The sequence below is a fragment of the Python bivittatus genome, unplaced genomic scaffold (assembly GCF_059951505.1).
Source record: "Python bivittatus isolate LINGU-HERP-01145 unplaced genomic scaffold, Pbiv_v1 ctg000480_np1212, whole genome shotgun sequence".
NCBI classification, from domain to species: Eukaryota; Metazoa; Chordata; class Lepidosauria; order Squamata; family Pythonidae; genus Python; species Python bivittatus.
Window position 1 is genome coordinate 63,085,347 of NW_028277075.1, and position 21,890 is coordinate 63,107,236.

At 36.1% G+C, this 21,890-nt stretch overlaps 1 protein-coding gene across 1 annotated transcript in view; it reads right to left on the minus strand.

Annotated features, from left to right (window-relative positions):
• Window positions 1-12,921, minus strand: part of LOC103058562 (uncharacterized) — a 68,465-nt gene extending 55,544 nt beyond the window's left edge. The window contains exons 1-7 of the mRNA XM_088145098.1: window positions 12,849-12,921; window positions 9,424-9,495; window positions 6,872-7,133; window positions 5,090-5,204; window positions 3,505-3,595; window positions 892-1,001; window positions 345-558 (exon numbers count right to left, since the gene is read on the minus strand). Of these exons, the coding sequence (XP_088001224.1) occupies window positions 345-558; window positions 892-1,001; window positions 3,505-3,595; window positions 5,090-5,204; window positions 6,872-7,133; window positions 9,424-9,495; window positions 12,849-12,921 (937 nt within the window). The remainder of the gene's footprint in view (window positions 1-344; window positions 559-891; window positions 1,002-3,504; window positions 3,596-5,089; window positions 5,205-6,871; window positions 7,134-9,423; window positions 9,496-12,848) is intronic.
• Between the last annotated feature and the right edge of the window lie 8,969 nt (window positions 12,922-21,890).

Sequence of the window (21,890 nt, forward strand, 5' to 3'; positions counted from 1 at the left end):
AATCTGTGAAATGTAATATTTTATTTGTAATGTTTATTTATTGTATTCTATTGCAAGGTAGAAATCCATTAGCTGCTATATTTACAACCTTCCAATTTTATATTCTTTTGTTCTGGCAGTATCTTTTAATTTCCATGCTATCAACTAGAAAGTGAATCTGAATCAAGATTCCTGATGAAGTCTAGAGGGAGGGATTAGACCAGTGTTTCTCAAACTTAGCAACTTTAAGATGTCTGGACTTCAACTCCCAGAATTCCCTAGTCAGCTTAAAGTCGCTAAGGTTGAGAAACAATGGATTAGAATCAAATCAATTTTGCCACTGTTTAGCAATAGTATACACTTACGGCATAGTTTTGGACTTCTCCAGTTTTGAGGATGCCCGCCAGCATGAGCGCATTGCCGAGAATATTCAGCAAAAGTATTACAGAGACAGGATGATTTTTCAACTTCCTCACAGTGACACAAGTCATGTACACAAGCATCAATGTAGCTGTTCACCCCCACAATATCATTACATTCAGAAAATGAAGAACCAGTCAGTATTTTCTGGCAAATATCCTACATGGAAAAACAAAAGGAGGCAAAAGATTTTATGAAACTATTTCCTTCTACAATAGGGCCTTTTCCTAAACAAACAAACAAGCAAGACAAAAACAAAAACTTATTTTTCATGATTATATCTTAGATTAGATCAAGGTACTTTACAAAGTAACAAAAGCCCTTCCAAAGTTAGATTCCAACCCAAGATTATAATATAGCTGTGGAGTAGATTGGGAGAGAATGAAATATTTACTATGAAATGGCAACTAATAAATTTTAAACTTAAGATTCTAGAATCGTTTTGCAAATAAGACTAATGCAAAGCAGAAGAACAAGAAAGAAAATCCTCACATCTTCATCAGTGCAGTTGTTCTGAGGAGGTGGTATAGGATCCTCACAATCTTCTGTTGGATCATTCAACTTCCATGTACTCCCAAAGTGGAAGTCTGTCATGGGGGTACCTTCAAGAAATAAAGTCATAATAGAGATTTACATGCTGGCAGTACCTCTGACTAAGGTTCTCTTTTAGGAAAGCCATGTCAGATTGGCTGTGAAAGTTGATAGAGATCTAAAGATCTGTGTGGCTTCCAGAAAAGCACAGTAATCCAATTAGTCCAAATTCAATTCCTGATATGTTAAAATGCTCTTTCCTGATTGTTGCACCTCAACTTTTATATATGGGGGAGAGAATGTGTGTTTTTTATATGAAATTATAATGATGTAGATATCTCAGAACCTTTCTCTACATAAAATATGAGGTGATCTAATAATGGAAGATGGGGAAAAATGTAAAGACACCCTTGAGTTAAGGATAATTCCTGGTAATTACCTGGATGCCATGCAGTTTTTCTTTCTTTCTTTTTTTTCCCCAAATAATTTTATTAAGAACTATAAATGAAAAGAATAAAAGCCAATACAAAATACAAAAAATACAAACCGAAAAATACAAAAGAAAGAAAAAAAAGGGATGGGTATGGAAAAGAAAAAAGAAAGAAAAGAGAAAAAAGAAAAAGGTAACTTCCCCCTTCACCCCAGCAACTAAAGACAATTTTAATAGCCTGTCACCATATCTAAATACAACATAATCTCTCCTCCCTATAGCTCATCCCTTAAGAAGAAAAAAAACAAACAAAAAACAAAATCCAAATGCTTCATCAATCATTCTTGGTCAGCAAAAGTCCAGTATGGGGCAACCAGATATAACTATTTTCCTTTTTTAGCCCTGATCCAACAACCAACCTTGCATTCCTTCCCAGAGTTTTTAACAAATATTCTTTAACCCCTTCAAAGAAAGAGGTTTGCTGGTCATCTGTGTTTCAAGACAAAAATCGTTGAGAGCTTTAACAAGTTTTTTTTGTATATCCAATAATCAGAGTTTATCCTTTTGCTTGTCACTTGTAATGAAGTCCTTCAAGACCTTAACAGAGCTCTTTTGTATATCCGGTAAGAATTATCCAAGAATTATCCAGATCAGTTTCCTGGGGATATCTGTACATGTTCTTTATGGAATAAGTCATCCATCAGATCCATTTGTATTAAATTTAAGTTTCCTTTCCAAGTAATTTCATAGATATCCATTGCACTTTGTTCTTGTTCTATAAATTCATTATAATACACTCTGTCCATCTTATCAAGCAATTGATCCATTCTATTAAGAAACTTAATTGAGAGATATTCAAAAGTTTGCAATATAGATGTCTGCTCCATATTCTTTATCCTCTAGCTCCCTCTAGTATCCAACCTTCAAGGTTTCCTTATTGTAAAAAAACCAAAACAGTCACCCTTTTCTCATGAGAAAATATCTTCTAATTAATTCAAAGCTATAATTCCAAATCCCTCTAGCCCCTTAATCTGTTGTTAACTTTCCAAAATTCATATATTAACCACTCTTTTGCTGCATAGTCCAAAAAATCATAGATTTTCAAAACGTTTAAAATCAAATTTACACTATCGTCCTCTGAGGAGGAGGAAACTTACCCAATGAATACAGTAAAACCTGGCTGGTCCAAAGAGTCTTAATCTCTCCAGTAAACAGAAACAAAAACAAAAAAATTAATAATCCAAAAAAGTGATTAAGAAATGAGGCTCGGTCGAGCTTAATGTCCATGAAAGGCCGCTCTGCGAGTGTGAGTTTGATGCAATCCCAACTCCCAGCCACTCCACTCATAAGCCCACTGCAAAATGGCTGTTTCTGCAGTCTACTCATGAGTAGTGGCTGTCTGGAATCATGTGGATAATCTCCATGATTTCTCCTTCTTCCAGAGAAATTTTGCTGGTCCAGATCCAGCATCCAGCTGCGATTCCCTTCGCAAACACTGTCCTGCTAACAAGCAGGACATCATCTCATCGTGGTGCTCACAGGAAGTATTCTGCCATGCAGTTTTTCTTGACAACACTATGGAAGTCCTTTGCCACTATATTCTATGGGAAAGATTTTTTTTGTTTTTTGTTTAACTATTCAGTGTAGCTTATGACCCTGGTATTATGGCTAAGGAGGCAGAAAGCATCAGTCACATTCTTGTTTTAGTTCCAAATGTCATACAGTCACATCCTACAAACTTAAAATAAAATATCTACAGTACTCAAAACATATTCGTTCTGAAGTCACAGATCATTTGATGTTCTTAAGACAGAGAACAAGGTGACTAAAGTACTAAGTTTGAGAACATTTAAAGTTTGAGAACTTCTTTGTTTTAGTGCGTGTGGAACCTGATACTCATCCAATGTCTAAAGATGTAAAAAGTGAAGAATGACAGATATGAGGCAAAATTACCAGGTATTTAATACTAATGATCAAAATATAAAAGGTTTTATATTCAATAAAAAACAGGATTTTCTGCTATTCCAACATGTTGAAAAGCCAAGATTATGAAAAGACTACAGTATGGTTCTGTAGCACTCAGTGAGTAAAGAAGCATAAACTGTGGATAAATCAATTCAGTAAGCCCTGTTTTTGATACTTACCTTCTAAATAAAATTCTTTGTACTTTGGAATGCCGTTAAAATCTCCACAAAGTCCACAGGTCTGATTGGCATATTTTTTATCAAGTTCCACCTGAAATTACATATGAGAAAGTTGATAACATGTAATAGATGAACTCTCCATAATAAATATTGCAAATCCAAGAGAGTGGCTGCGTTAAATACACCAAAACATTTTCTATTGATGTTGTGTTTCAACAATCCAAAGCAAGTTTAATGGATAGAAAATTGGGGTGTCATTTGTGTCACAGGCTCAGTGCTATTCATAACAACTAGTTTTCATAGTAATAGTCATAACAAAAGCATCTCCTCTGTTTCCCTTTTCTGTACTTTTGTGGAAGAGGAAAAAAAACCTATAAGGTTTGGAGTTCGTTTCTTTTTTTTAACCTGTAAGGTTACAACCTATGAAACTGAAATTTTAACCAGACAATGAAAAATTAAGATTACAGAGGTGTGAATATGTTAAATAAATAATCCAAATGTGCTTTCATCTTTAAAAATAGAAATCCAATGTCATGTGGAAACATTTTTGGTAGCTTATTTCAGTGATATACGGATTTCAAATAAAATATCTAGGGGAAATAAGACCACTATTAGCAGCATAATGGCTACATAGAGCTGCACATATAAGCACTTCAAAGAACATGCCCTGTCTTCATAGCTAGTCTGAGAAGTTTAAAGGAGAAGCAAGTATTACTTTGGTATTGTGTTTCTACTCAATATCTTATTTTATTGCATTTATATCCTACTTTTTCTCTGAGAACTCAAGCTGATATACAGAGGATTCTTCCTTAAGTTTATCCCCATAATGGGGAATGAGAATAACAATCTGTGAGATAACTGAGGCTGAGAAAGTGATTGCCTCAGTTATGTTTCAATGGGGACTGAACCAGGATCTCCCCAGTTGAAGCCCTCTACCTTAACTATTACATGACACTGGCTTGTCAATTAATACTTAATTTGTGGCATCTCTTTGCTTGATATAGTAAACCTGAACTTTGATGTAGAGCTATGATTTCAGCTTAGCCATCTCGTTTCATCCAATTTGGATGAAGAAATGAGACTCCCTCAGGCACCAAGGGAGAACATTTCAGAATGTAATTGCCACTTCTGAGAAGGCCCACTTGCAAATAAACTTGACTTCTGAGTTTTTAGCTATCACATCTGTATTGGGAGGGATGATCTGCAAGGTACATGGTTGCAAGTCATGTTTGGCCTTATGTGTCACAAGCAAAACATTATCCTAGTAAGCAGCTAGTGTTGTTTTCAACAGTTGTACAATGTGATTGTAGCTCACTTGGCTTTTACACTGTCAAGAACTCTGAATCAAGCACAAAGATAGCTTAATTTCAGTTATCTCTCTACCTGGGAGGTGGGGGCAGAACTCTGAAAGTGAGAGTGATCAGAAACCACAGAATGCTGGATGTGTGCTGGAGACAAAAACAGAAAATTTGAGAATGGAACAGAGTATCTTGGAAGAAGCTGACATCTGAAACAAGAGCATTCTATCCAGCCCTATTTTGCTACAGCTCACACTTACCAGTTCTTTATATCATCATATACTTACCATGACAGAGTCTTTTTTATTCCACATTACGGTTACGCCCATTTTAGCTTTCACTTTAATGTAGTTGAGAAAATTCTGTATGTCGAGTCCAGATCCACTGTAAGGCAACTGAATTCTGATAAGAATGCATTAGAAATACAGAGTGTCATTCATGTCACAATATTTCCATTTGCCCCATCTTTCCCCCCAAAACTTCAGGGATGCAGTAGTTACCTACGTTTGATACCATTTTTGGGAAAGAGGTTACTGGAGTCTTACTGTTGTTTTGTATTATCGTTAACTTATAGCTTAACTTATGGGCAGAACATAGGCAAAAGGTAGCTCAAACAGCCACATTGTCTTTAGACTTATCCACCCTGTCCAGTTGCCCCATTGCCAAATGGGTGAATATTTCTGCTCTACTTCCTAAATATACTTTTCCATGTTACATCACCTTGAGTGCTCCTGCCTGTTTCAGATAGTGTACTTCAGTTGCAAGCTAACCCCACCAGGTCATTGGCTACTTTGCAGAGGCGGGAATACCCCTTCAACTGAGTCACTGCTTACCGTGACTTCTAATATTTTTAGAGCTATAGTTACTGTGAGTGTTGTGATAATACTCATCGTTGAATGACTGGAAAAACAATGAAAGAATGTACTGCTGGACTTATACATCCTGTAAGGGTGCCCACATAAAAGAAAGTGATTGGCCATTGCTTTCACAAAACAGAGAGGTAGAGGGCATATCATTAGGGCAATTGTCTGATGGAAGGTCATAGTAGCCTGCAGTCTGGCCTGACTACCTTGCAAACTGTTGCCAAAGTGTCTCAGTCTGGATAGGATTTCCTTAAATTGGCTTAAAGCCAAGCCAGTATGTGTGCTGGACGTGAGCATCTTAAATAGTAAATACAGATACACCCATAAGCAAGCTACCCCCCCCCCCCGTGTAGGGCTCTCTGAATGTTCCAACCATCAGTTCCCATCAGCATGACCAATGGTCAGGGACCTACGTTGGTGAAGGTGAATTTAAAGAGATAGCAAGTGTATAGAACCTAAATACAACTTCCTATGTCTTTCCAAATCTATCTAAAACTACAATAATTTGCTCTTGCGGTCTCCTACTGGCTAGAAGAGCAGTTTCAGGTAAGTGATCTCTTCTAACCATCAGCTAATCTCTTCAGATCCTTTGGTGACATAGCTATCAACTCACCTAAGGATTGCCTTAATGCAACCCTTCCTATATTTAAACCCCACAACAGAAAAAAGTAATCTAATGAGATGATGTATTTGCACCTCTTTTCTTTCACATGAATACTGTATATAGCTTCTTATCATGGTACTCTGCTAGTTTCTTTACTCATGTTCCAAAAATTAGAAGTATGAAAGTGACCAGAAACTGACCAAAAAAAAAAAAAAAAACCCACCTCACTTGTCCTCATCATACAAGTCTGAGATGCTGCCACCTAGGGCCTCCTCAAATCTTGCACTAATTTGCATCTTTTTTTAATCTTACAAGCACCTGCATCTTCAGGCATCTTTGGCCATAGTTGTCAATGCTAGCCATGATGATGACAAAACATGCATGAATATCACAACACATTCCCTGCCCTTTTGTACTTATGGTTGTATGCAAGTATATAAAGGTTGAGTCTGTGCCACAAAGCATGTTTTCCCCTCTCTTATCCCTCTCTTCTGGATTCCTGTGTCTGTAGCCTTACATGAAAATTGTAGAGAAATACAAAATGCAGAGTTTGTTGTGAATTCTAGATGAGAATCTCCACAAACTAAGAACTAAGGCCTTACCGTTTGTCATTCACCAAAATTTGATCCTTTTGCATTTGTAAATCTGCTCCATCCAGCCTCATGTTGACATAGCTGACCGTGGGAGTGTTTCCCACTATTTTGCGCCTAATCTGGATGTTGAAGTCCTCAAAAAGTCCATTGCAATGGGAGGCAAAGATATAATTGCAGACCGCAGGAAAATTATAGATGTCACCATCAAATGTCTTGAAGTGAAAGAGGCCCCACGTGCTGCAGACTTGCCCGTTATGAGCTGAGTTGAAGGCTGTGAAATCCCAACAGCATGTAAAGATTTAATACAGATGTCTTCCAGTGGTATGAAAGCCATTATTACATTTTGTTTTGGGATGGATAAATAGATAAATAGAGAGACATAGAGGCCTAAACATTTAGACAGGGAAGAACTTTGCAGCATTTGGATCCTTCTCCACTTTTGCTCTGGTGGCTCCTTCTTCCACGTTCTTGGCTTAGAAATGGGATAATACTAGTGCCAGACTTTCCCAAGGCCAGGCTTCCCTGCTCTAATGCCCTCCAAGTGACCAAGTGACCAACCTATTTGCTATCATGGTGGAGAAAGCTCTTCTAGAGGAAAACTGGCCTGGAGGAAGCTGAGGAATTGTGGAGTAAACACAAAGCAGATCCATAAGATCAAAGTTACTGCCTCATTCCTGTGTATTAACTTGGAGTAAGCCATAATTAGATACTTAGTACTATAAGCTTGCTAAAGTACAAACAAGCAAGCTCAGCAATAGTAAAAGAAGCCTTTAGCAGACTACAATAGGTACTGTAGCAGATTTCTTTGCATTGTAGAAATGTGTAGAAGATACATTTAAATTAGGGAACAGGTTAATTTATACTGTAGTATAACCAGTACTGTAAATAGTCTCTCTTTATACTCATTGCCTTGAGTCTGCTCATACTAGCAGTCATAAAGAACTTCCATCCTCAAAAACCAACCAACCTACCAACCAGCCTAAGGATTCCATTAACAGAATAAAATAAATTATTATGTAGAAGAGTGAACCACAAGCAAATAATTCCAATTTCTTAGACTGCATTAGAAAGCCATTAAGAATATGACATTTTATTTCCACCTTTATTTAGAGCTAGACAAACATCTATAGATATAGTATAAATCTGCAAATATTATATTCACTCCCTATAGTTCGCACGATAAGGATCTTTCTCAAATCTATTGAGGTAGTTTTTATTTTTTTACTTAAGTGAGCTTGTCACTAAATGGCTCTTAAGGCCATAAAAGTAAAAAAAAAGCAAGAATTAAAAAAGAAGTTAAACTACATTAAAGGTATAAAAGATCAGAAACAGCCAATTCCTCCCCAACTAAGTAGCCCATTTATAGATTTGCTGCTCTGTTAGTTATATAACAGAGTCCTCTTCATCTTCTTTATCTTGTTGGATAAACATGATGAAATTATCATCAGAAGGATTACTTTAAGATCTCAAAAACAGCACCAGTTCCTTCAACACTGAAGTCTTCCCAACAAAAGACTCTATTACAGAGCTTGTCATCTCATACCAACACAAAAAGGCCAAGTCATGCCAGATGTTACCTACATAAAAATATGATATATTTTGATGCAATATCAAATTGTGATAGATTTAAAACTGGTTGCAAAGGTCTGTAAATAGAGTGCAGCAGATTGCTATTGTTGTTGCTGTTGGAAATAAGGGAAATAGGATCCTTGAGGATTGTATAGAGTAAACAAGAGGGAGCTAGATGGTTTGTTTCAGACCCAGAGGTAATAGATTGATGGGACTAAGGACCTCAAAGCTAGTTACCTAGTGAGGGGATAGAAACTTATAGTACGGAAAAAACCAAATTGGTATACTAGGTGTTGTCTGCATAGTGGTGATATCTTTCTCAATTATTCATTGTAATCTGGATTGCTTTATAGTTTATATCAGCTAGTTTATTTGTGTATTAAATATTGACTAATGGTCTATTTCCTCTTTTGTTAGGGGACTTATTTATTTAATGCCTTTATATCCTTTGCTTCAAAAAAATTGTTCGATGTAAGAAAAACATTGATTGTGCCTTCAAGTCATTCTTGACTCCTGATGACTGTCTGGACAAGTCCCTGCAGTTTTCGTGGCAAGTTTTTTTGGAAGTAGCTTGCCACTGCCTCCTTCTTAGGACTGAGAGAGACTGACTAGCCCAAGGTCATCCAGCTGGCTTCATGCCAAAAGCAGGACTAGAATTTGCAGTCTTCTGATTTTTACCCCGGTGGCTTGAACTACTCTAAACTATACTAAAAAAAACCCAACCCCAAAGATGAAAAGAAGACTAAAGAAGCAGAGCAGCAAATGGAACAACACAGATAAAATTCAGAATGTAAAATCAGCAGCAATGAAACAAAAATAAAATCCCCGAACAAATAAAATCACTTTATCTGTTACTAAAATGTCTAAGAATAACTGCCAGGCATAACAATTTATGAATTATTTCCAGATCTGCTGAGATATTTGATGTGACTTATCTGCTGAATTATCTGCCAATCTCATAGATACATGGACATTTCAGTTTAGTCACTTACATGTTAAAACTGGCATTTTTGTCAATGGTGGGATGATGGTAACCCTTTCAGATACAGCTTCTGTACTTGAAGCTACAGAGAAAAGAAGAACATTTGCTTATTTGTGTACACACATACAGCAGAAGTAGTCAAACTTTTGATAGCTGGAGGATAGTGGTTTATCTGTGGCCAAGGGCCTCAGTGGGTGAAACCATAATTAAAATTATGTCATACGAATGAGCAGAGCTTGGATTTTTCATTCTTTTTTTTTCCTTTTTGAGTTGAATGAAGTTATAAATTCAGCTTGTACCTCTTTATTTATTTTTTTTCCTGACAAAATTCAACACATAACTGCACCTCCATTTATTGATGATTTAATGCTAAATTTCAGTGGTTTCAATACAGGAGGTCTGATAGCCACAGAAAGGGATATCAGGGCCCACAGATGCCATCCAGCTGCCATTTGCTCATCCCTGCCCATTCCTTCATCACATACCCTCAAGATCTACTGACTTTAAGCCCCATATTTTAGTGACTCCCCATATAGTTATGTGGAAGCTATCTGTGGGAGAATGTTATGTGTAGGAAAATAGGACATTTGAAAAGACTGCAGAGAATTCTTGAGGTCCTCATTAATTAAGTGATACAGTACAACTTCTGACTAAAATGCAGAAATATTTTGGTTAGACATAATCTAGCAAAACACATTTTGTAATGTGTTTCTAATTACTATTTATTCTATTTTAATTAATATTTATTCTTTTACTGTAAACTGCCCAGAGTCACTCTGCAATGGACAAATTTCAAATTTGAAATATGAATGAATGAATGAATGAATGAATGAATGAATGAATGTTACATCCTTAATAATCTTGTTTGTCTGAATGAGAAAAAAATGATGTTTTTGAGCACTGTAACTGAGGGAGTCAAGGATTAAAATGGCAAATTAATTACAATTCTCTTAATTCCTTCATACAGGAGATATTTGTTATTGGTGAGATTTGATGCTGTCCTAGTAGTGGTTTTAGAATGAAGATATGCTAGAATACTATACTCCCAATATAAGTATATTTGAGGTATGAGTGCTACTAAGTCTATTGAGCAATGTTGGTACATTGTCATTTTTAGCATGTCTCCTTTACAGGGAAAGTTCCTGGGAGACTTGGATGGATGCCATATCACTTGGCTCAGTTTCTGTGATTGTTTGCAGAAACATGACCTCTGATTTAACATCTTCCTCCTTAAGCACGTTTCTGTACAATTTATGTTTTCAGTACTGCATAAACCAGGCATGACAGCAAAAATGTATTTTTAAAGATCTCTCCTTCTGAAATATATTTTATTAACTGATTAGTGCCCATAACAATTGCATTATTATTAAAAAAATACCTATTTAAGCTGATTCAAAAGTGTGTATTTATAAGTAAAAAGTGTGTATTTATTTATATATAAGTATGCTTATATATAAAGTTAAGTGTCATGGATTTGCTGAAACTATCTTAGGAGCTATAATTTTAAATTTTCTATAGAAGTGACTGTTTCCATTACTTAAATTAGTTCAAATCTGTCATAGATTTACAGATTCAGCTGTATTAATAGGAAACAAAGCAATAGAAACTATAGACAAATTAATCTATGGTTAGTGGAAGCCAGGATTAATAGGTGTTTCAAATCTATATATTCTAAAATAATAATAAATGTATCTGATAAGTTTTAATTCTGGAACTCAACCGTGTAAGAGTTGGGTGGCCATATAAATTTGTCAAATAAGTAAATAAAGAAACAAACATTTTTTAAAAGTAAATATTAAAGATGTCCTAAAAATGAGCGGTAGCTGTTGTTTATGTAAGTATTGAACAATCTTAGACTTAAAACGCACCTTTTCTTTAGTGGCCCAACAATTTGAGACATGATCTGGCTTAAAATAGTTTCATATAAGTCTCAAAAATGTCAAAAGAGACTGAAATAATAGTACAAAAATTGGACAAACAAATTCCTAAGAAACAGAAACAGCCTCTCATTCAAGTAAATGGAAAATATCTTGTTGCAAGAGGTTATAATTTTTTTAATATGCTATAATTTTAAAAATGAATTTGACATAAGGTCATGTATATTTGGAATCCCAGTCCTATGGATAGACTATTCCACTGAAATACAACCTGATTCCACAATAATAATAACAGTGCTTAACACCTAAAGTAGAGATGTTGGGATACCTTTCGGTGTGGATTTTTGTCTGCAACTGCTTTCTCCCTCATATATCAGTGGAGCTATTTAAAATGAATAATTTCTTCATTCATTACTATTTTATATATTCAAAGGGCTTGTTATACTTTGACGGTAGAACAGGTTATGTGTTTCAATACAGGGGAGGGGCAGAAACTATCAGATGCTTAACATCTCATTAATGGTTCCTGAGTGAAATGAAACTATATTACTCTTTAAAAGACAATCATATGGAAAACATTTCAGTCTATATTCAAACCAGACATTTTGGTTCATATTCTTTTGCTATGAAAAGGCTTTTATGTCCCCTTTTTATATGAGCTGCAAAAAATACAGAAAACTGACTCCTCGTTCCTATCTGGTGGCTGTTCAGATTTTGTAATCGAGATAAAAGATGAAGTCAGGCACAAAGACATGTGTATCTGAACAACTGTCCCTCATTCTATGCTCTCCATTTATATAATTAAGAAGAATGAATCACTTTTTCTTTTCCAACAATATCTGAGTTTTGATAGGAGAGCTAATTCACTTAAAAACAGCAACATGCACACACAGAATATACACCCATGTGAACTAAGCTGTACCAAGATAACATCTGGATAAAGGGAAGCTGCTATTGTTCTGTGAATGTTAGTTATAGATTGCAAGATTTAATTTTTTATTTAAAAATGAAATAGTTCAAGACCCTCTCCTTAGACAGAAATGCCTCACTAGTTCCAATGTCTTCAAATAAGTAGTATAGTTCAAAAGCAATACTGTTATATTTCTTTGAACGTTAATTTCCAAGTACTATATAAGTTTTACAAATTAGAAAAGGCATTGGTATAACCTAAAAATTCTTTCTTCTGAAAGGCATATACTTCATCTGTATAAGTACAAGCAAATTATTTTGATAAGAAGCTTGTATTTAGGATGAAATAACCTTTTGAGAGAGGTTTATACTTTTTGATTTATTCTTCAAAGCCTTCTTCATAGAGATGTCATTAAACATTTTTTACTTCAGGCTACATCAAATTAAAATGCTTCCTTCTATAAAGACACATTAAATATTTAGCTTAAATAGTACTAACGGTTGGAGGAAAGGAACTCACTGAAATTGAAAAATTCATATGATTTACAAATCAAAACAATTATACTTTTTATAACATATATATATATATATATATATATATATATTTATATATATAAAACCAATATACCATAAAAATGAGAGTTTTTACCTTTTTGTTGGATACAGCAGATCATTAGAATTAAAACCCATAATGGTATCATGGGCCCGGTACCAAACCCCATCTTGAATGGAGCTTGGTGCCAATGTGTGCGGCCAGCTTCTGGCCAGTAGAACTAACTCATCTGAACTCTTAAACTCTTATATAGTGGAAGATTTGGGCTATTTTCCTATCTTGTTTGACAGGGTCTAAAAAGGTGGTGCTCTCAGAGGTAAATAGAGGATGCTTTTCCAGTTCCTTGGGGACTAGCTAAGAATGTTTACCTTTGGCGAGGTGTATTGTTTTTTGTCAAAGTTCCATCTAGTAAGGGAAACCACAAATGAAAACCAACATGTAAGAATCCTTCTTTGGCAAAAGACCATTGAAGATCCTGGAAAAAAAAAAAAATCTCAAGGATCTTTTGAGTCACGACATGGTTTTGTGGATGACAGAGAGACCATTATTTAAGGTTCTGGATATTGTTAAGTGTTATTGTTAAGTATTGATCAAATGGGGAATACAGAAAAGGATTAGGATTCTGTAATCCTGAGACAATGTGTCAGCACTGGCAGTGCTTGCTTGTACAGGTACTCAGGACTGATGAAGGTTAGCTGAACTAGCCAAGTCTTTTGATTTCTCCCAATGCATCACAGACAAAGGCACTGAGCAAGGATCACAATAGAAACTCCATGCTGCAGTAGCCATTCTGCTCATCCGTGCAGACTGGTGTCACTATTGTGGCACTGAAAAAATTGTTTGATTGGATAGTGAGAATCTAAGGAGTAAGTAGCAGAGAGTTGCTGGGAAAGAGGCCTGGGCCATAACCTGCTCTGTGCATAAAAAAGTAGTTCTACATGATAATACAAAGCAAAGTTAACAGACAAGCAACCTCCCCCCCAACAATCTGATAATAAAGCTATCTGAGAATAAATGTGTTTGATTAAATAGGCAGGCACATATCTGCTCTAAAACTTCTGCAGACTTCTTTTCTCTGGTTTATTTTCAGCTGGCGGTAAAATTATGTTCTTATCTGGAAATCCATTTCTAGAATGGTGCTTCCATCCCACTTCTACTCTTCCCTTGCCCTTCAATATTTTATATACTTAATTTTTTTTCTTAGAATATTGTTTCAGAAACAACATGTAACATTGGGCAATGTTGAGCTTCAGGGTTTAGTGAGCATGATCTAGACAACAGATTTCCTGATGTTTCTTGAACAATACTACCCAAAGATACCAGCTGTGAAAGTCTACACCAGTATAACATATAACATTGCTTTTATGCTGTCTTTCTCAGTATCGACTCCTCCAGATAGGAAGTACTACAGATTCCATTGCCCCCAATTAGGATCTATTATAATGGCTATGCAATAGGAATCTTGGTTCGATGTATATATGAGAGGCTCAAGACTGGCAAAGCCTGAATTATGATGATCAAACAGATTGATATGCCTTAAAAAATGTATCCCTTAATCCGATGTTTTTATTTTTTGAAATAATAGCTTCTCCAAATCCTTTTAGGGAAGTAAAAATTCCCAACAGCCATTCAACTGCAACTGTATCATGCCATTGGTCTTCTTGACCATGACATCAATGTTGTCAGTCAGGGTATCATTTGAAGTTAATTCATGATTTTTAAAAGTTCAGTTTTGGTTTGGATAACATTTCTGGCTGAAAAAAAAGGACGATAGAAAAATAAAATAATACAGAACGGTGTACAATGAGGTATTGTAGAACCAACAAGAGATTTTGGCAAATCCCAGTAAGAAACCCTGTGTGTTCTAGATCGTACCCATCATGAAATTGGAAAAGGCCAATTATATCCATATTGCTCCATGTACTTGTCAGAAGGATCAAATGAACATAATAATCAGGGCCCACAGCATTTGCATCCTCTGGTGTTGAATATCTTTGTTCTGACAACATGGATGTTTACTGCTTATTCAAAAAGGATGTTGCTGACAGAAAGACAGGGAAAATGCTTATTATTTGCAAGGTATCAGTCCAGTGTCAAACCTGTATGTTTTTGGATAATTTTACTATGTAAAACAGACATAGTGTGGTCCTGATCTCTATGTGGGTTGCTGAAGAAATGGATGAATGGCAAAATTCCCCTTCATACTTTCCTAATCCTATGATTAAGAATTATTTTGTAGGAGAATCTCATAGGGAAATAAATAAAAGTTGCTTGAAGAGCTGTTTTTCCCCCACTGAGAGCCCTAGAACATGATGGCTTTTTTCAACAATGTACCTTTATTTAGATTAAATAACTATAATTGCAGAGTACAATCTTTAAGAAGGACTTTACAGGGACACAGGAGGGACAATGAAAAACCTTTTAGCAAAGCTGAAATCTATCCCAGTGGTTTCTTAAATACTTTGAAACCCCTTGGGTACAAGACCTAATATTGATTAGGATAATTGTATGTAACTGTTTTGTTTTAAAATAAGCCCTTTTATGGCATTTTGGATATAGAGCCTTCTGAACACAAAACATATCATAGCCATGATGGTCTCTCCAAACCCACCCCCACCCCTATTGGATAATAAATTAAGACCATCTGAAATGACATAAAAGAGTGTAGAAAAAATTGAATTTCATTAGGCAAAAAGTTACAAAAGGCAAGGAATGGGGAAGGAGCTCAAAGAAGCTTTCCCAAGTGGTATAGAAAATTTGAACTATATAGTCCTAATAAAAGTGTGTGGAGGTTATATTGTTTGTTTCAGATGATATAGGAAGCCACTGAACCTCCACCGAAGAGCTTAATATCCAACCAGGTTTATTAGGAAAAGATACATACTTGAGATACCCTAGTCCTAAATTATTCATGACTTAAAATTAAAACTTAAAACTTCATTTAAGACCAGAAACAGAAAGTGTCTGAGGAAATCTAGCTCAAGTTGTAAAAACTCTGAGTGTCATTCCAGACCATCTTGAAGGGTGAACCCATGTACAATACATTACATTAGATCAGTGTTTCTCAAACTTGGCAACTTTAAGATGTGTGGACTTCAACTCCCAGAATCCCTCAGCCAGCATGGCTGGCTGGGGTGTTCTGGGAGTTGAAGTCCACGCATCTTAAAATTGCCAAGTCTGAGAAACACTGCATTAGGTTAAATGAAATATTTCCAGAACTGTAGTTATATATATATATATATAAAAACTGCAATGAAGTTCTCTGGAAGCAGATTCACAAGGTCCACTCAATGATAATATTAATAGCCATCCTGTACAGAGTTCACTATCAAATTTCATTTAAAAAAGAAAGAAAGAAATGTAGTTACTTTTCAAAAAAGATCTTAAAGTTGGGAAGTTTACATTTGAAAACCTTACATCACAGAAATGATGAAACAAAATATGACATATGAAAATCTGGATGCAGAATAAGTTCTCAGGGGAGTTATGTTAAAAATTGTGTGTATTTGTGGAAGTTATACCCAAAAACATGGAACTTAAGGGAAACCTATGCATGAATATGGATGCTGAATTTTTAAAGGATCTTTAAAAATGTCTGTGAAACAGAATTCTGCCTAACATGAACAGGAAACAGGCTGTATTTATACATCCCTAAGTGTGATCAGACTATCTTTTTAGAATCCCAACTGATGTACAGGCTTATGCTGGTGAAAGGAACTTTGTATCACTAAGAGACATGTCCATATCTAAAAGCACTTTTAAACCACAAAATTTCTACAAACAAATATTTACAGTAAGCTAATGCATTTCCTATGCAGGAAGATAACCACATCTAAAATAGGCCATACACACTTTAACCATTCAAAACACTACCTATGGCGTAGAGCTGTGCATACATTTATACATATGTAGAATACAAGCTAGTAGTGATAAATACATTTTTTGTATCATATTTCTGCTTCTTCCCATTACTGGTCAGATACAGAACTTGGGGGGGGGGGCGAGGGGGGAAGAGTTTATGTGGATGATCAGTTTAACCAGTGGTCACTAGCAGGCAGTATAAATTACTGAGTCAAAAGTTCCCCATGTTCACCTCTAATTGTATCAGCAACAAAGAATGACATGGCTAAGTGTGCTTGATCATGCAATTGAGAACTCTGTAAATAAAGTTCCTACACTTAATAAGTGCCATCCCTAATTTTATCTCCCCCTAACTGTGTTGAAATTAGAGCTCCCAGATTTCTTTCCCAGAAACATCTCTGAGGGCATCAGGATAAAAAAGGCTAATTTAACATTTCAGAAAGGAGTCATCACTTTTTTCCTCTCTGACTTTTCCTATGAGAAGTGCTTGGGTTTTTTTTTGTTTTTGTTTTAAGGGAGTGTTTAAACACACTCTGCCACCACCCCATTGTCTGCAGAGGTACAATCTGAGGGGGGAAATGCTTCCATTTTAATTTGCTGAATGTGTAAATTGCCTTAATATCTCCCTGAATGAACAGGACTTGCAACATCAGGAAGGTTTCATCACTGGATTTCAATTAAATTCCTTTGTCCCTCATTCCTCCCCCAGCTTGAGATGGTAAATTGAGATCCTTTCTCTCAGACCATAATGTTTTCTGTTGCGTAAACCCTTAAGCTATTACATTGCATCTTGTCTCCATTTTACACACCATTAAATACCATGATTTCTCTCTTTTTTTTTCCACAACAGCGCTGGTAATCCTATAATTGATGGCTCCCAATGAAAAGCTCCATAACAAATTTCCTTATGGCTTTACAATCAGCCACATCAAAACAACCTTTTCAGTTTGCCTAAGGTGCATCTATTTGGCTAAGGTGCATCGTTTTGAACGAAATCTCAGATGATCATTTAATCCGCTGTAAATCTCAGTCTTTCAAGTTCAGTGGAGAAACATGCCCTATTGTTTGACTCTTCTGTGTATTTAGAGCTTTTGTTTCATTTGCATAGGCAGGCATTCATCCTCTTGGCCATTAATTTTTCTACCCATTTAATCTATTATTTTTGCTAAATTGTTGTCTACGTTTTTAATCAAATGTGACTCCCCTCTCCCCAAAAGACCTCAAGAAACAGTAAATTGCTTAAGAAATTCATAGTAATCTTATATGCCTTGTAGTCTAAATTATACTTAAGTTGAATCTGAAATTAATATTATTCTTAATGATGCCCATTTCCTAAATTCTGGTGAAGGCCCTTTTTTCTCTGCGCTTCAGCCATGAAAAAGGCAGGATGGAAGGAATAAGAGTTAGACCAAACTTAAAGTATAGAGCTCCCTGATTTAATAGGCTAGGCTGGCACCTTTTCTACTGGAGTTTTGTGGATTTAAAGGCACTTCCAGAAATTTTATTTGCATAAGTTATTTTTTTGTTTTTGTAGTTACCTTCTTTCAGAAATTGTTTTTGTTTTTCTTTTAAATTATTTTATTTTTTTAGTAATAATAATAATATACTGGTGTAGGCTTTCATGGCTGGCATCAATGAAGTAGTGATGAGTTTTTGGGCTGAAATGGCTGTGAGTTGCTGCTGAGGGGTACACCACAAAACAGCTCACTCTGAAAATGCTAGCCACAGCTGCTGGTGAAGTCAGAACAAAATAAAATTAGACCACGGCCATTCAGCCTTAAATCTTATCATAAGAAGGAGGAGAAGGAGAAGGAGAAGGAGAAGGAGAAGGAGAAGGAGAAGGAGAAGGAGAAGGAGAAGGAGAAGGAGAAGGAGAAGGAGAAGGAGAAGGAGAAGGAGAAATCAATTGCAAAAGGCAGCTTTACTTGGAACAGCTGATATCCTATGGCGATACCTTTAACACCATCAAACAACAACATCCGCCTATCCCAGGTCCTTGGGAAGGACTCAATAGGTGGATAAAAATGCCAAATCCAGTTTAAACATTTGGCTGACTGCGACCAACCATAATAGTAATAATAATTTTATTGATATGCCATGCTTCTTAAAATGTACCCCCTGCCCCCATACACACACACACATTATAGATTTATCTGGTGAAGGCCCAGTGGGGACTTCGGCAATACGGTTTGGAACCAATGTGTCTTTTCTGACCTAAGGTAACCCTGTTCCTGTCTTCTTCTATTGACCCTCTCGAGCTGTGTACATTTTGGGAGCTTGCTGGACTTATGATGGTTAAAGACTTAATCAGTGGGTCAACACATTTTCATTCTTATTATACAGTGTTATATGACCCTTGCCAAGCAGTCCAGGATGTTTAACATAGCTACTTTTGAATCAATGGTTAGCTGTTTACACATCCTAAGATAACATCTTCATGGTTCAGAAAACCTGAAAAATAGAATGAAGAAAAGTAAAAGACCTGGATTTCCTGGCTATAGATTTTTTTTTTTATGTAACAATACCAAAATTAAACAAAATATATATGCAAATATCACTGTACGTGAAAAAGCACCAAGTGTGTCAGTTCCACAACTCCTGAAAACTTTGAATATATTTGTGTGCTTGTTTAAATGTGTGTTCTTCAAGTTAGCATCTGGATACCCAGCTAGCAAGTGGCTGAGTAAAATATTTGATATGATGAAATACCAGTAAAATTTAAGTTACGCTTCCCTGTGAAGGGATAACAGGCTTAGATTATCTTTATCTGAAAAATTATGGGATCCAAAGGATTCCTAAAGGTTTTCTATAGATATGGCAGCAACTCTTATCTATGTATCCAGTATTACTTTGGACTCACTGTGGAATGGTGAGATAAAAATTACTTTTGGCATATTTTCTCTTAAGCACATTCTCATCTATTGTATATCTCAGTGAGTATTTTGGTTTACCAGGGAGCTGGAAAGTAATAAAACAAACAGGTTTGACTAGAATTAATCATCTAAATATATAATATTCATACTATACATACATATCATAGATGATTATGACTGGAGATGAGGAGGAACACATCAACCTGTCTACTTTGTGGTAGTGCCAAGGAAGGCAAACCACTTCCATTTCTCATTCTCCAATGTCCCCTCCAGCAGTTTTCTGCAGAACCTTTTCAAGTGAGGAAAAAAATGATTACTTCTGGAACATGACGGCAATACTGTAGAATTTTGGAAAGTCTGGTCAGTTTTGTGAGGCACTTTGAAACTAATATTGCTGACAGGCTCCCCCAACAGGACTTGGCAGTCAATCACAGAGCTCCTAAATTTATGCAGCTAAACTCATTTTATAGACCAGAACATGGCAGAAGTCTCACAGATACAATTTGGCTAGATAAAGAATAGTCATCAAACAAAACACTTGATTGCCTACTGTCGAGATGAGGGTCAAAGTGCCTTTTTCACCTATGGTAGTTATTTTCTTTCTGCTTCCCATGAGTTAAAAGTTTCTTTTTATGGTGTTTGGTGGCCTTGAAGTTAAATGGTTGGGCGGTGTTTACACATATGTCAACTCTGGCTTGAGAACTGCTGTTCTGGCTTACTTTTCAAACCACCTTTTATTTTTTCCCTCAGGATATTTAATGTAATTTATTTGATTTAGGTGCCACCTGATTCCAGAATGACTCTCAGCAGCACCTAAATTGAATAAATTAAATTAAATTAAATTAAATGTCTAAGGATATCAGGTATTTCTCCCTCTCTCTTCTCATGACTCTGAGCAGCAGGACTGGGGGTACTACTTCCCCTCCTTATTTATTTTTGTTTATTTCTTTCCCTCCATTTCCTTTTCTTCTTTCTCTGGAGATGGTAAGACATCCACTTTTTCTCCATGGTCCATTCCTCCCCCTCATGACTCAAACTGGCAGGAAGGGAAATGTTTTCTTCCTCCCTCCCTCTACATTTCTTCCTTGTCCCTTTATCCATATCTCCCTCTTGTGTTATGTAATCCTCTCCCACCCTTAAGCCAGTACTGCAGAAACTTTATTATGCACCCAGTCTACCTTGGGTTGATGAGAATACCACAAATGGAACTTTTTTTCAGTCAAGAATCTTTATTAAGAATAAGAATGAAGCTAAACAGAACAATCAGTGACCACTGCCTGACTGAATCTCTAAGTGCTCCTCCTACCCACAGTGCTGCAAATATTTATCTTTTTTTCCCCCTGCCCTTCCCCACAAATTAATGGACTTGTTGCATAGTGCTTGGTGGCTTTGAAGCTGAAAAGTAGCTAAAGTTGACATCACTGCCAGTTGGCCCAAGAACTTCTCACAGAGGCTCCTGTTCACTTTGATTCCTACAGTCATTGATATAGTTCCAGACAAATGTTCAGAGCTTATCTCATATCTTTTTTTTGGGGGGGGGGGCAAAGTCCATTAGTGATCTGACGCTTGTTGTCATCAGTACGCTGATGAGACCTAACAATACTTCTTTTTGTTGTCTGAATCAGAAGAGGCTGTGGAAATAATGAACTACAGCTTGGATGAAGCCCAATAAACTGAAAGGAAAGAGATAGAAGGGGGGGGGGGCGCAGAAGGAGGGAAACAAGGCGTAGTCACAGCTTATCTGCTACATTAACATTCAGTCTATTCCAGATAAAGTTGCAGACTCTATATTCTTTTTCATGGCAAATTAAACGTTCTGTCATTAAATATATTATTACTATCTTGTAATGCTGTTATTTTAATACTGTAAATTCCATTTCCATGTATTTATTTTCATAAATAGGTGATGCTTCCTGAGGCCTTTGCAAAAGTTATTACATTCACATGGACTGCACTAACAGTCAAAGTGGTAAAGGTGCAGTAATGAAATTTGTAGAATAAACTAAAGAAATATACTTAGAAGAGAAACATTTACTCATTTTTGTCACAAGACCATGTACTTGGATCTACTCTATCTAATCCAGTTCATGCACAGCTACTTCCCTACGATCAGTTCACACAATCCAGACAAGGGTATGTCAGAACCTGAAAAATCATATAATTGCAGCAAATTACATCAGATGGGTCAAGTAAGGTAGCAAGAATTGACCAGGGCCATTAATCATCTGATCAGAGAAAATTGATATGCAAAATAACATTGCAGCTCATACAGAAATAACTGCATCCTTCTCACCTGTGTTTTTGTAATTTGTAATACTTCTCTCCAGCTACTTTTCAGTAAGATGCCATCGGAAGCCTTTTCCAAAGATGGTTTCTATGGTTATATGTTTTCCTATTGAAAATT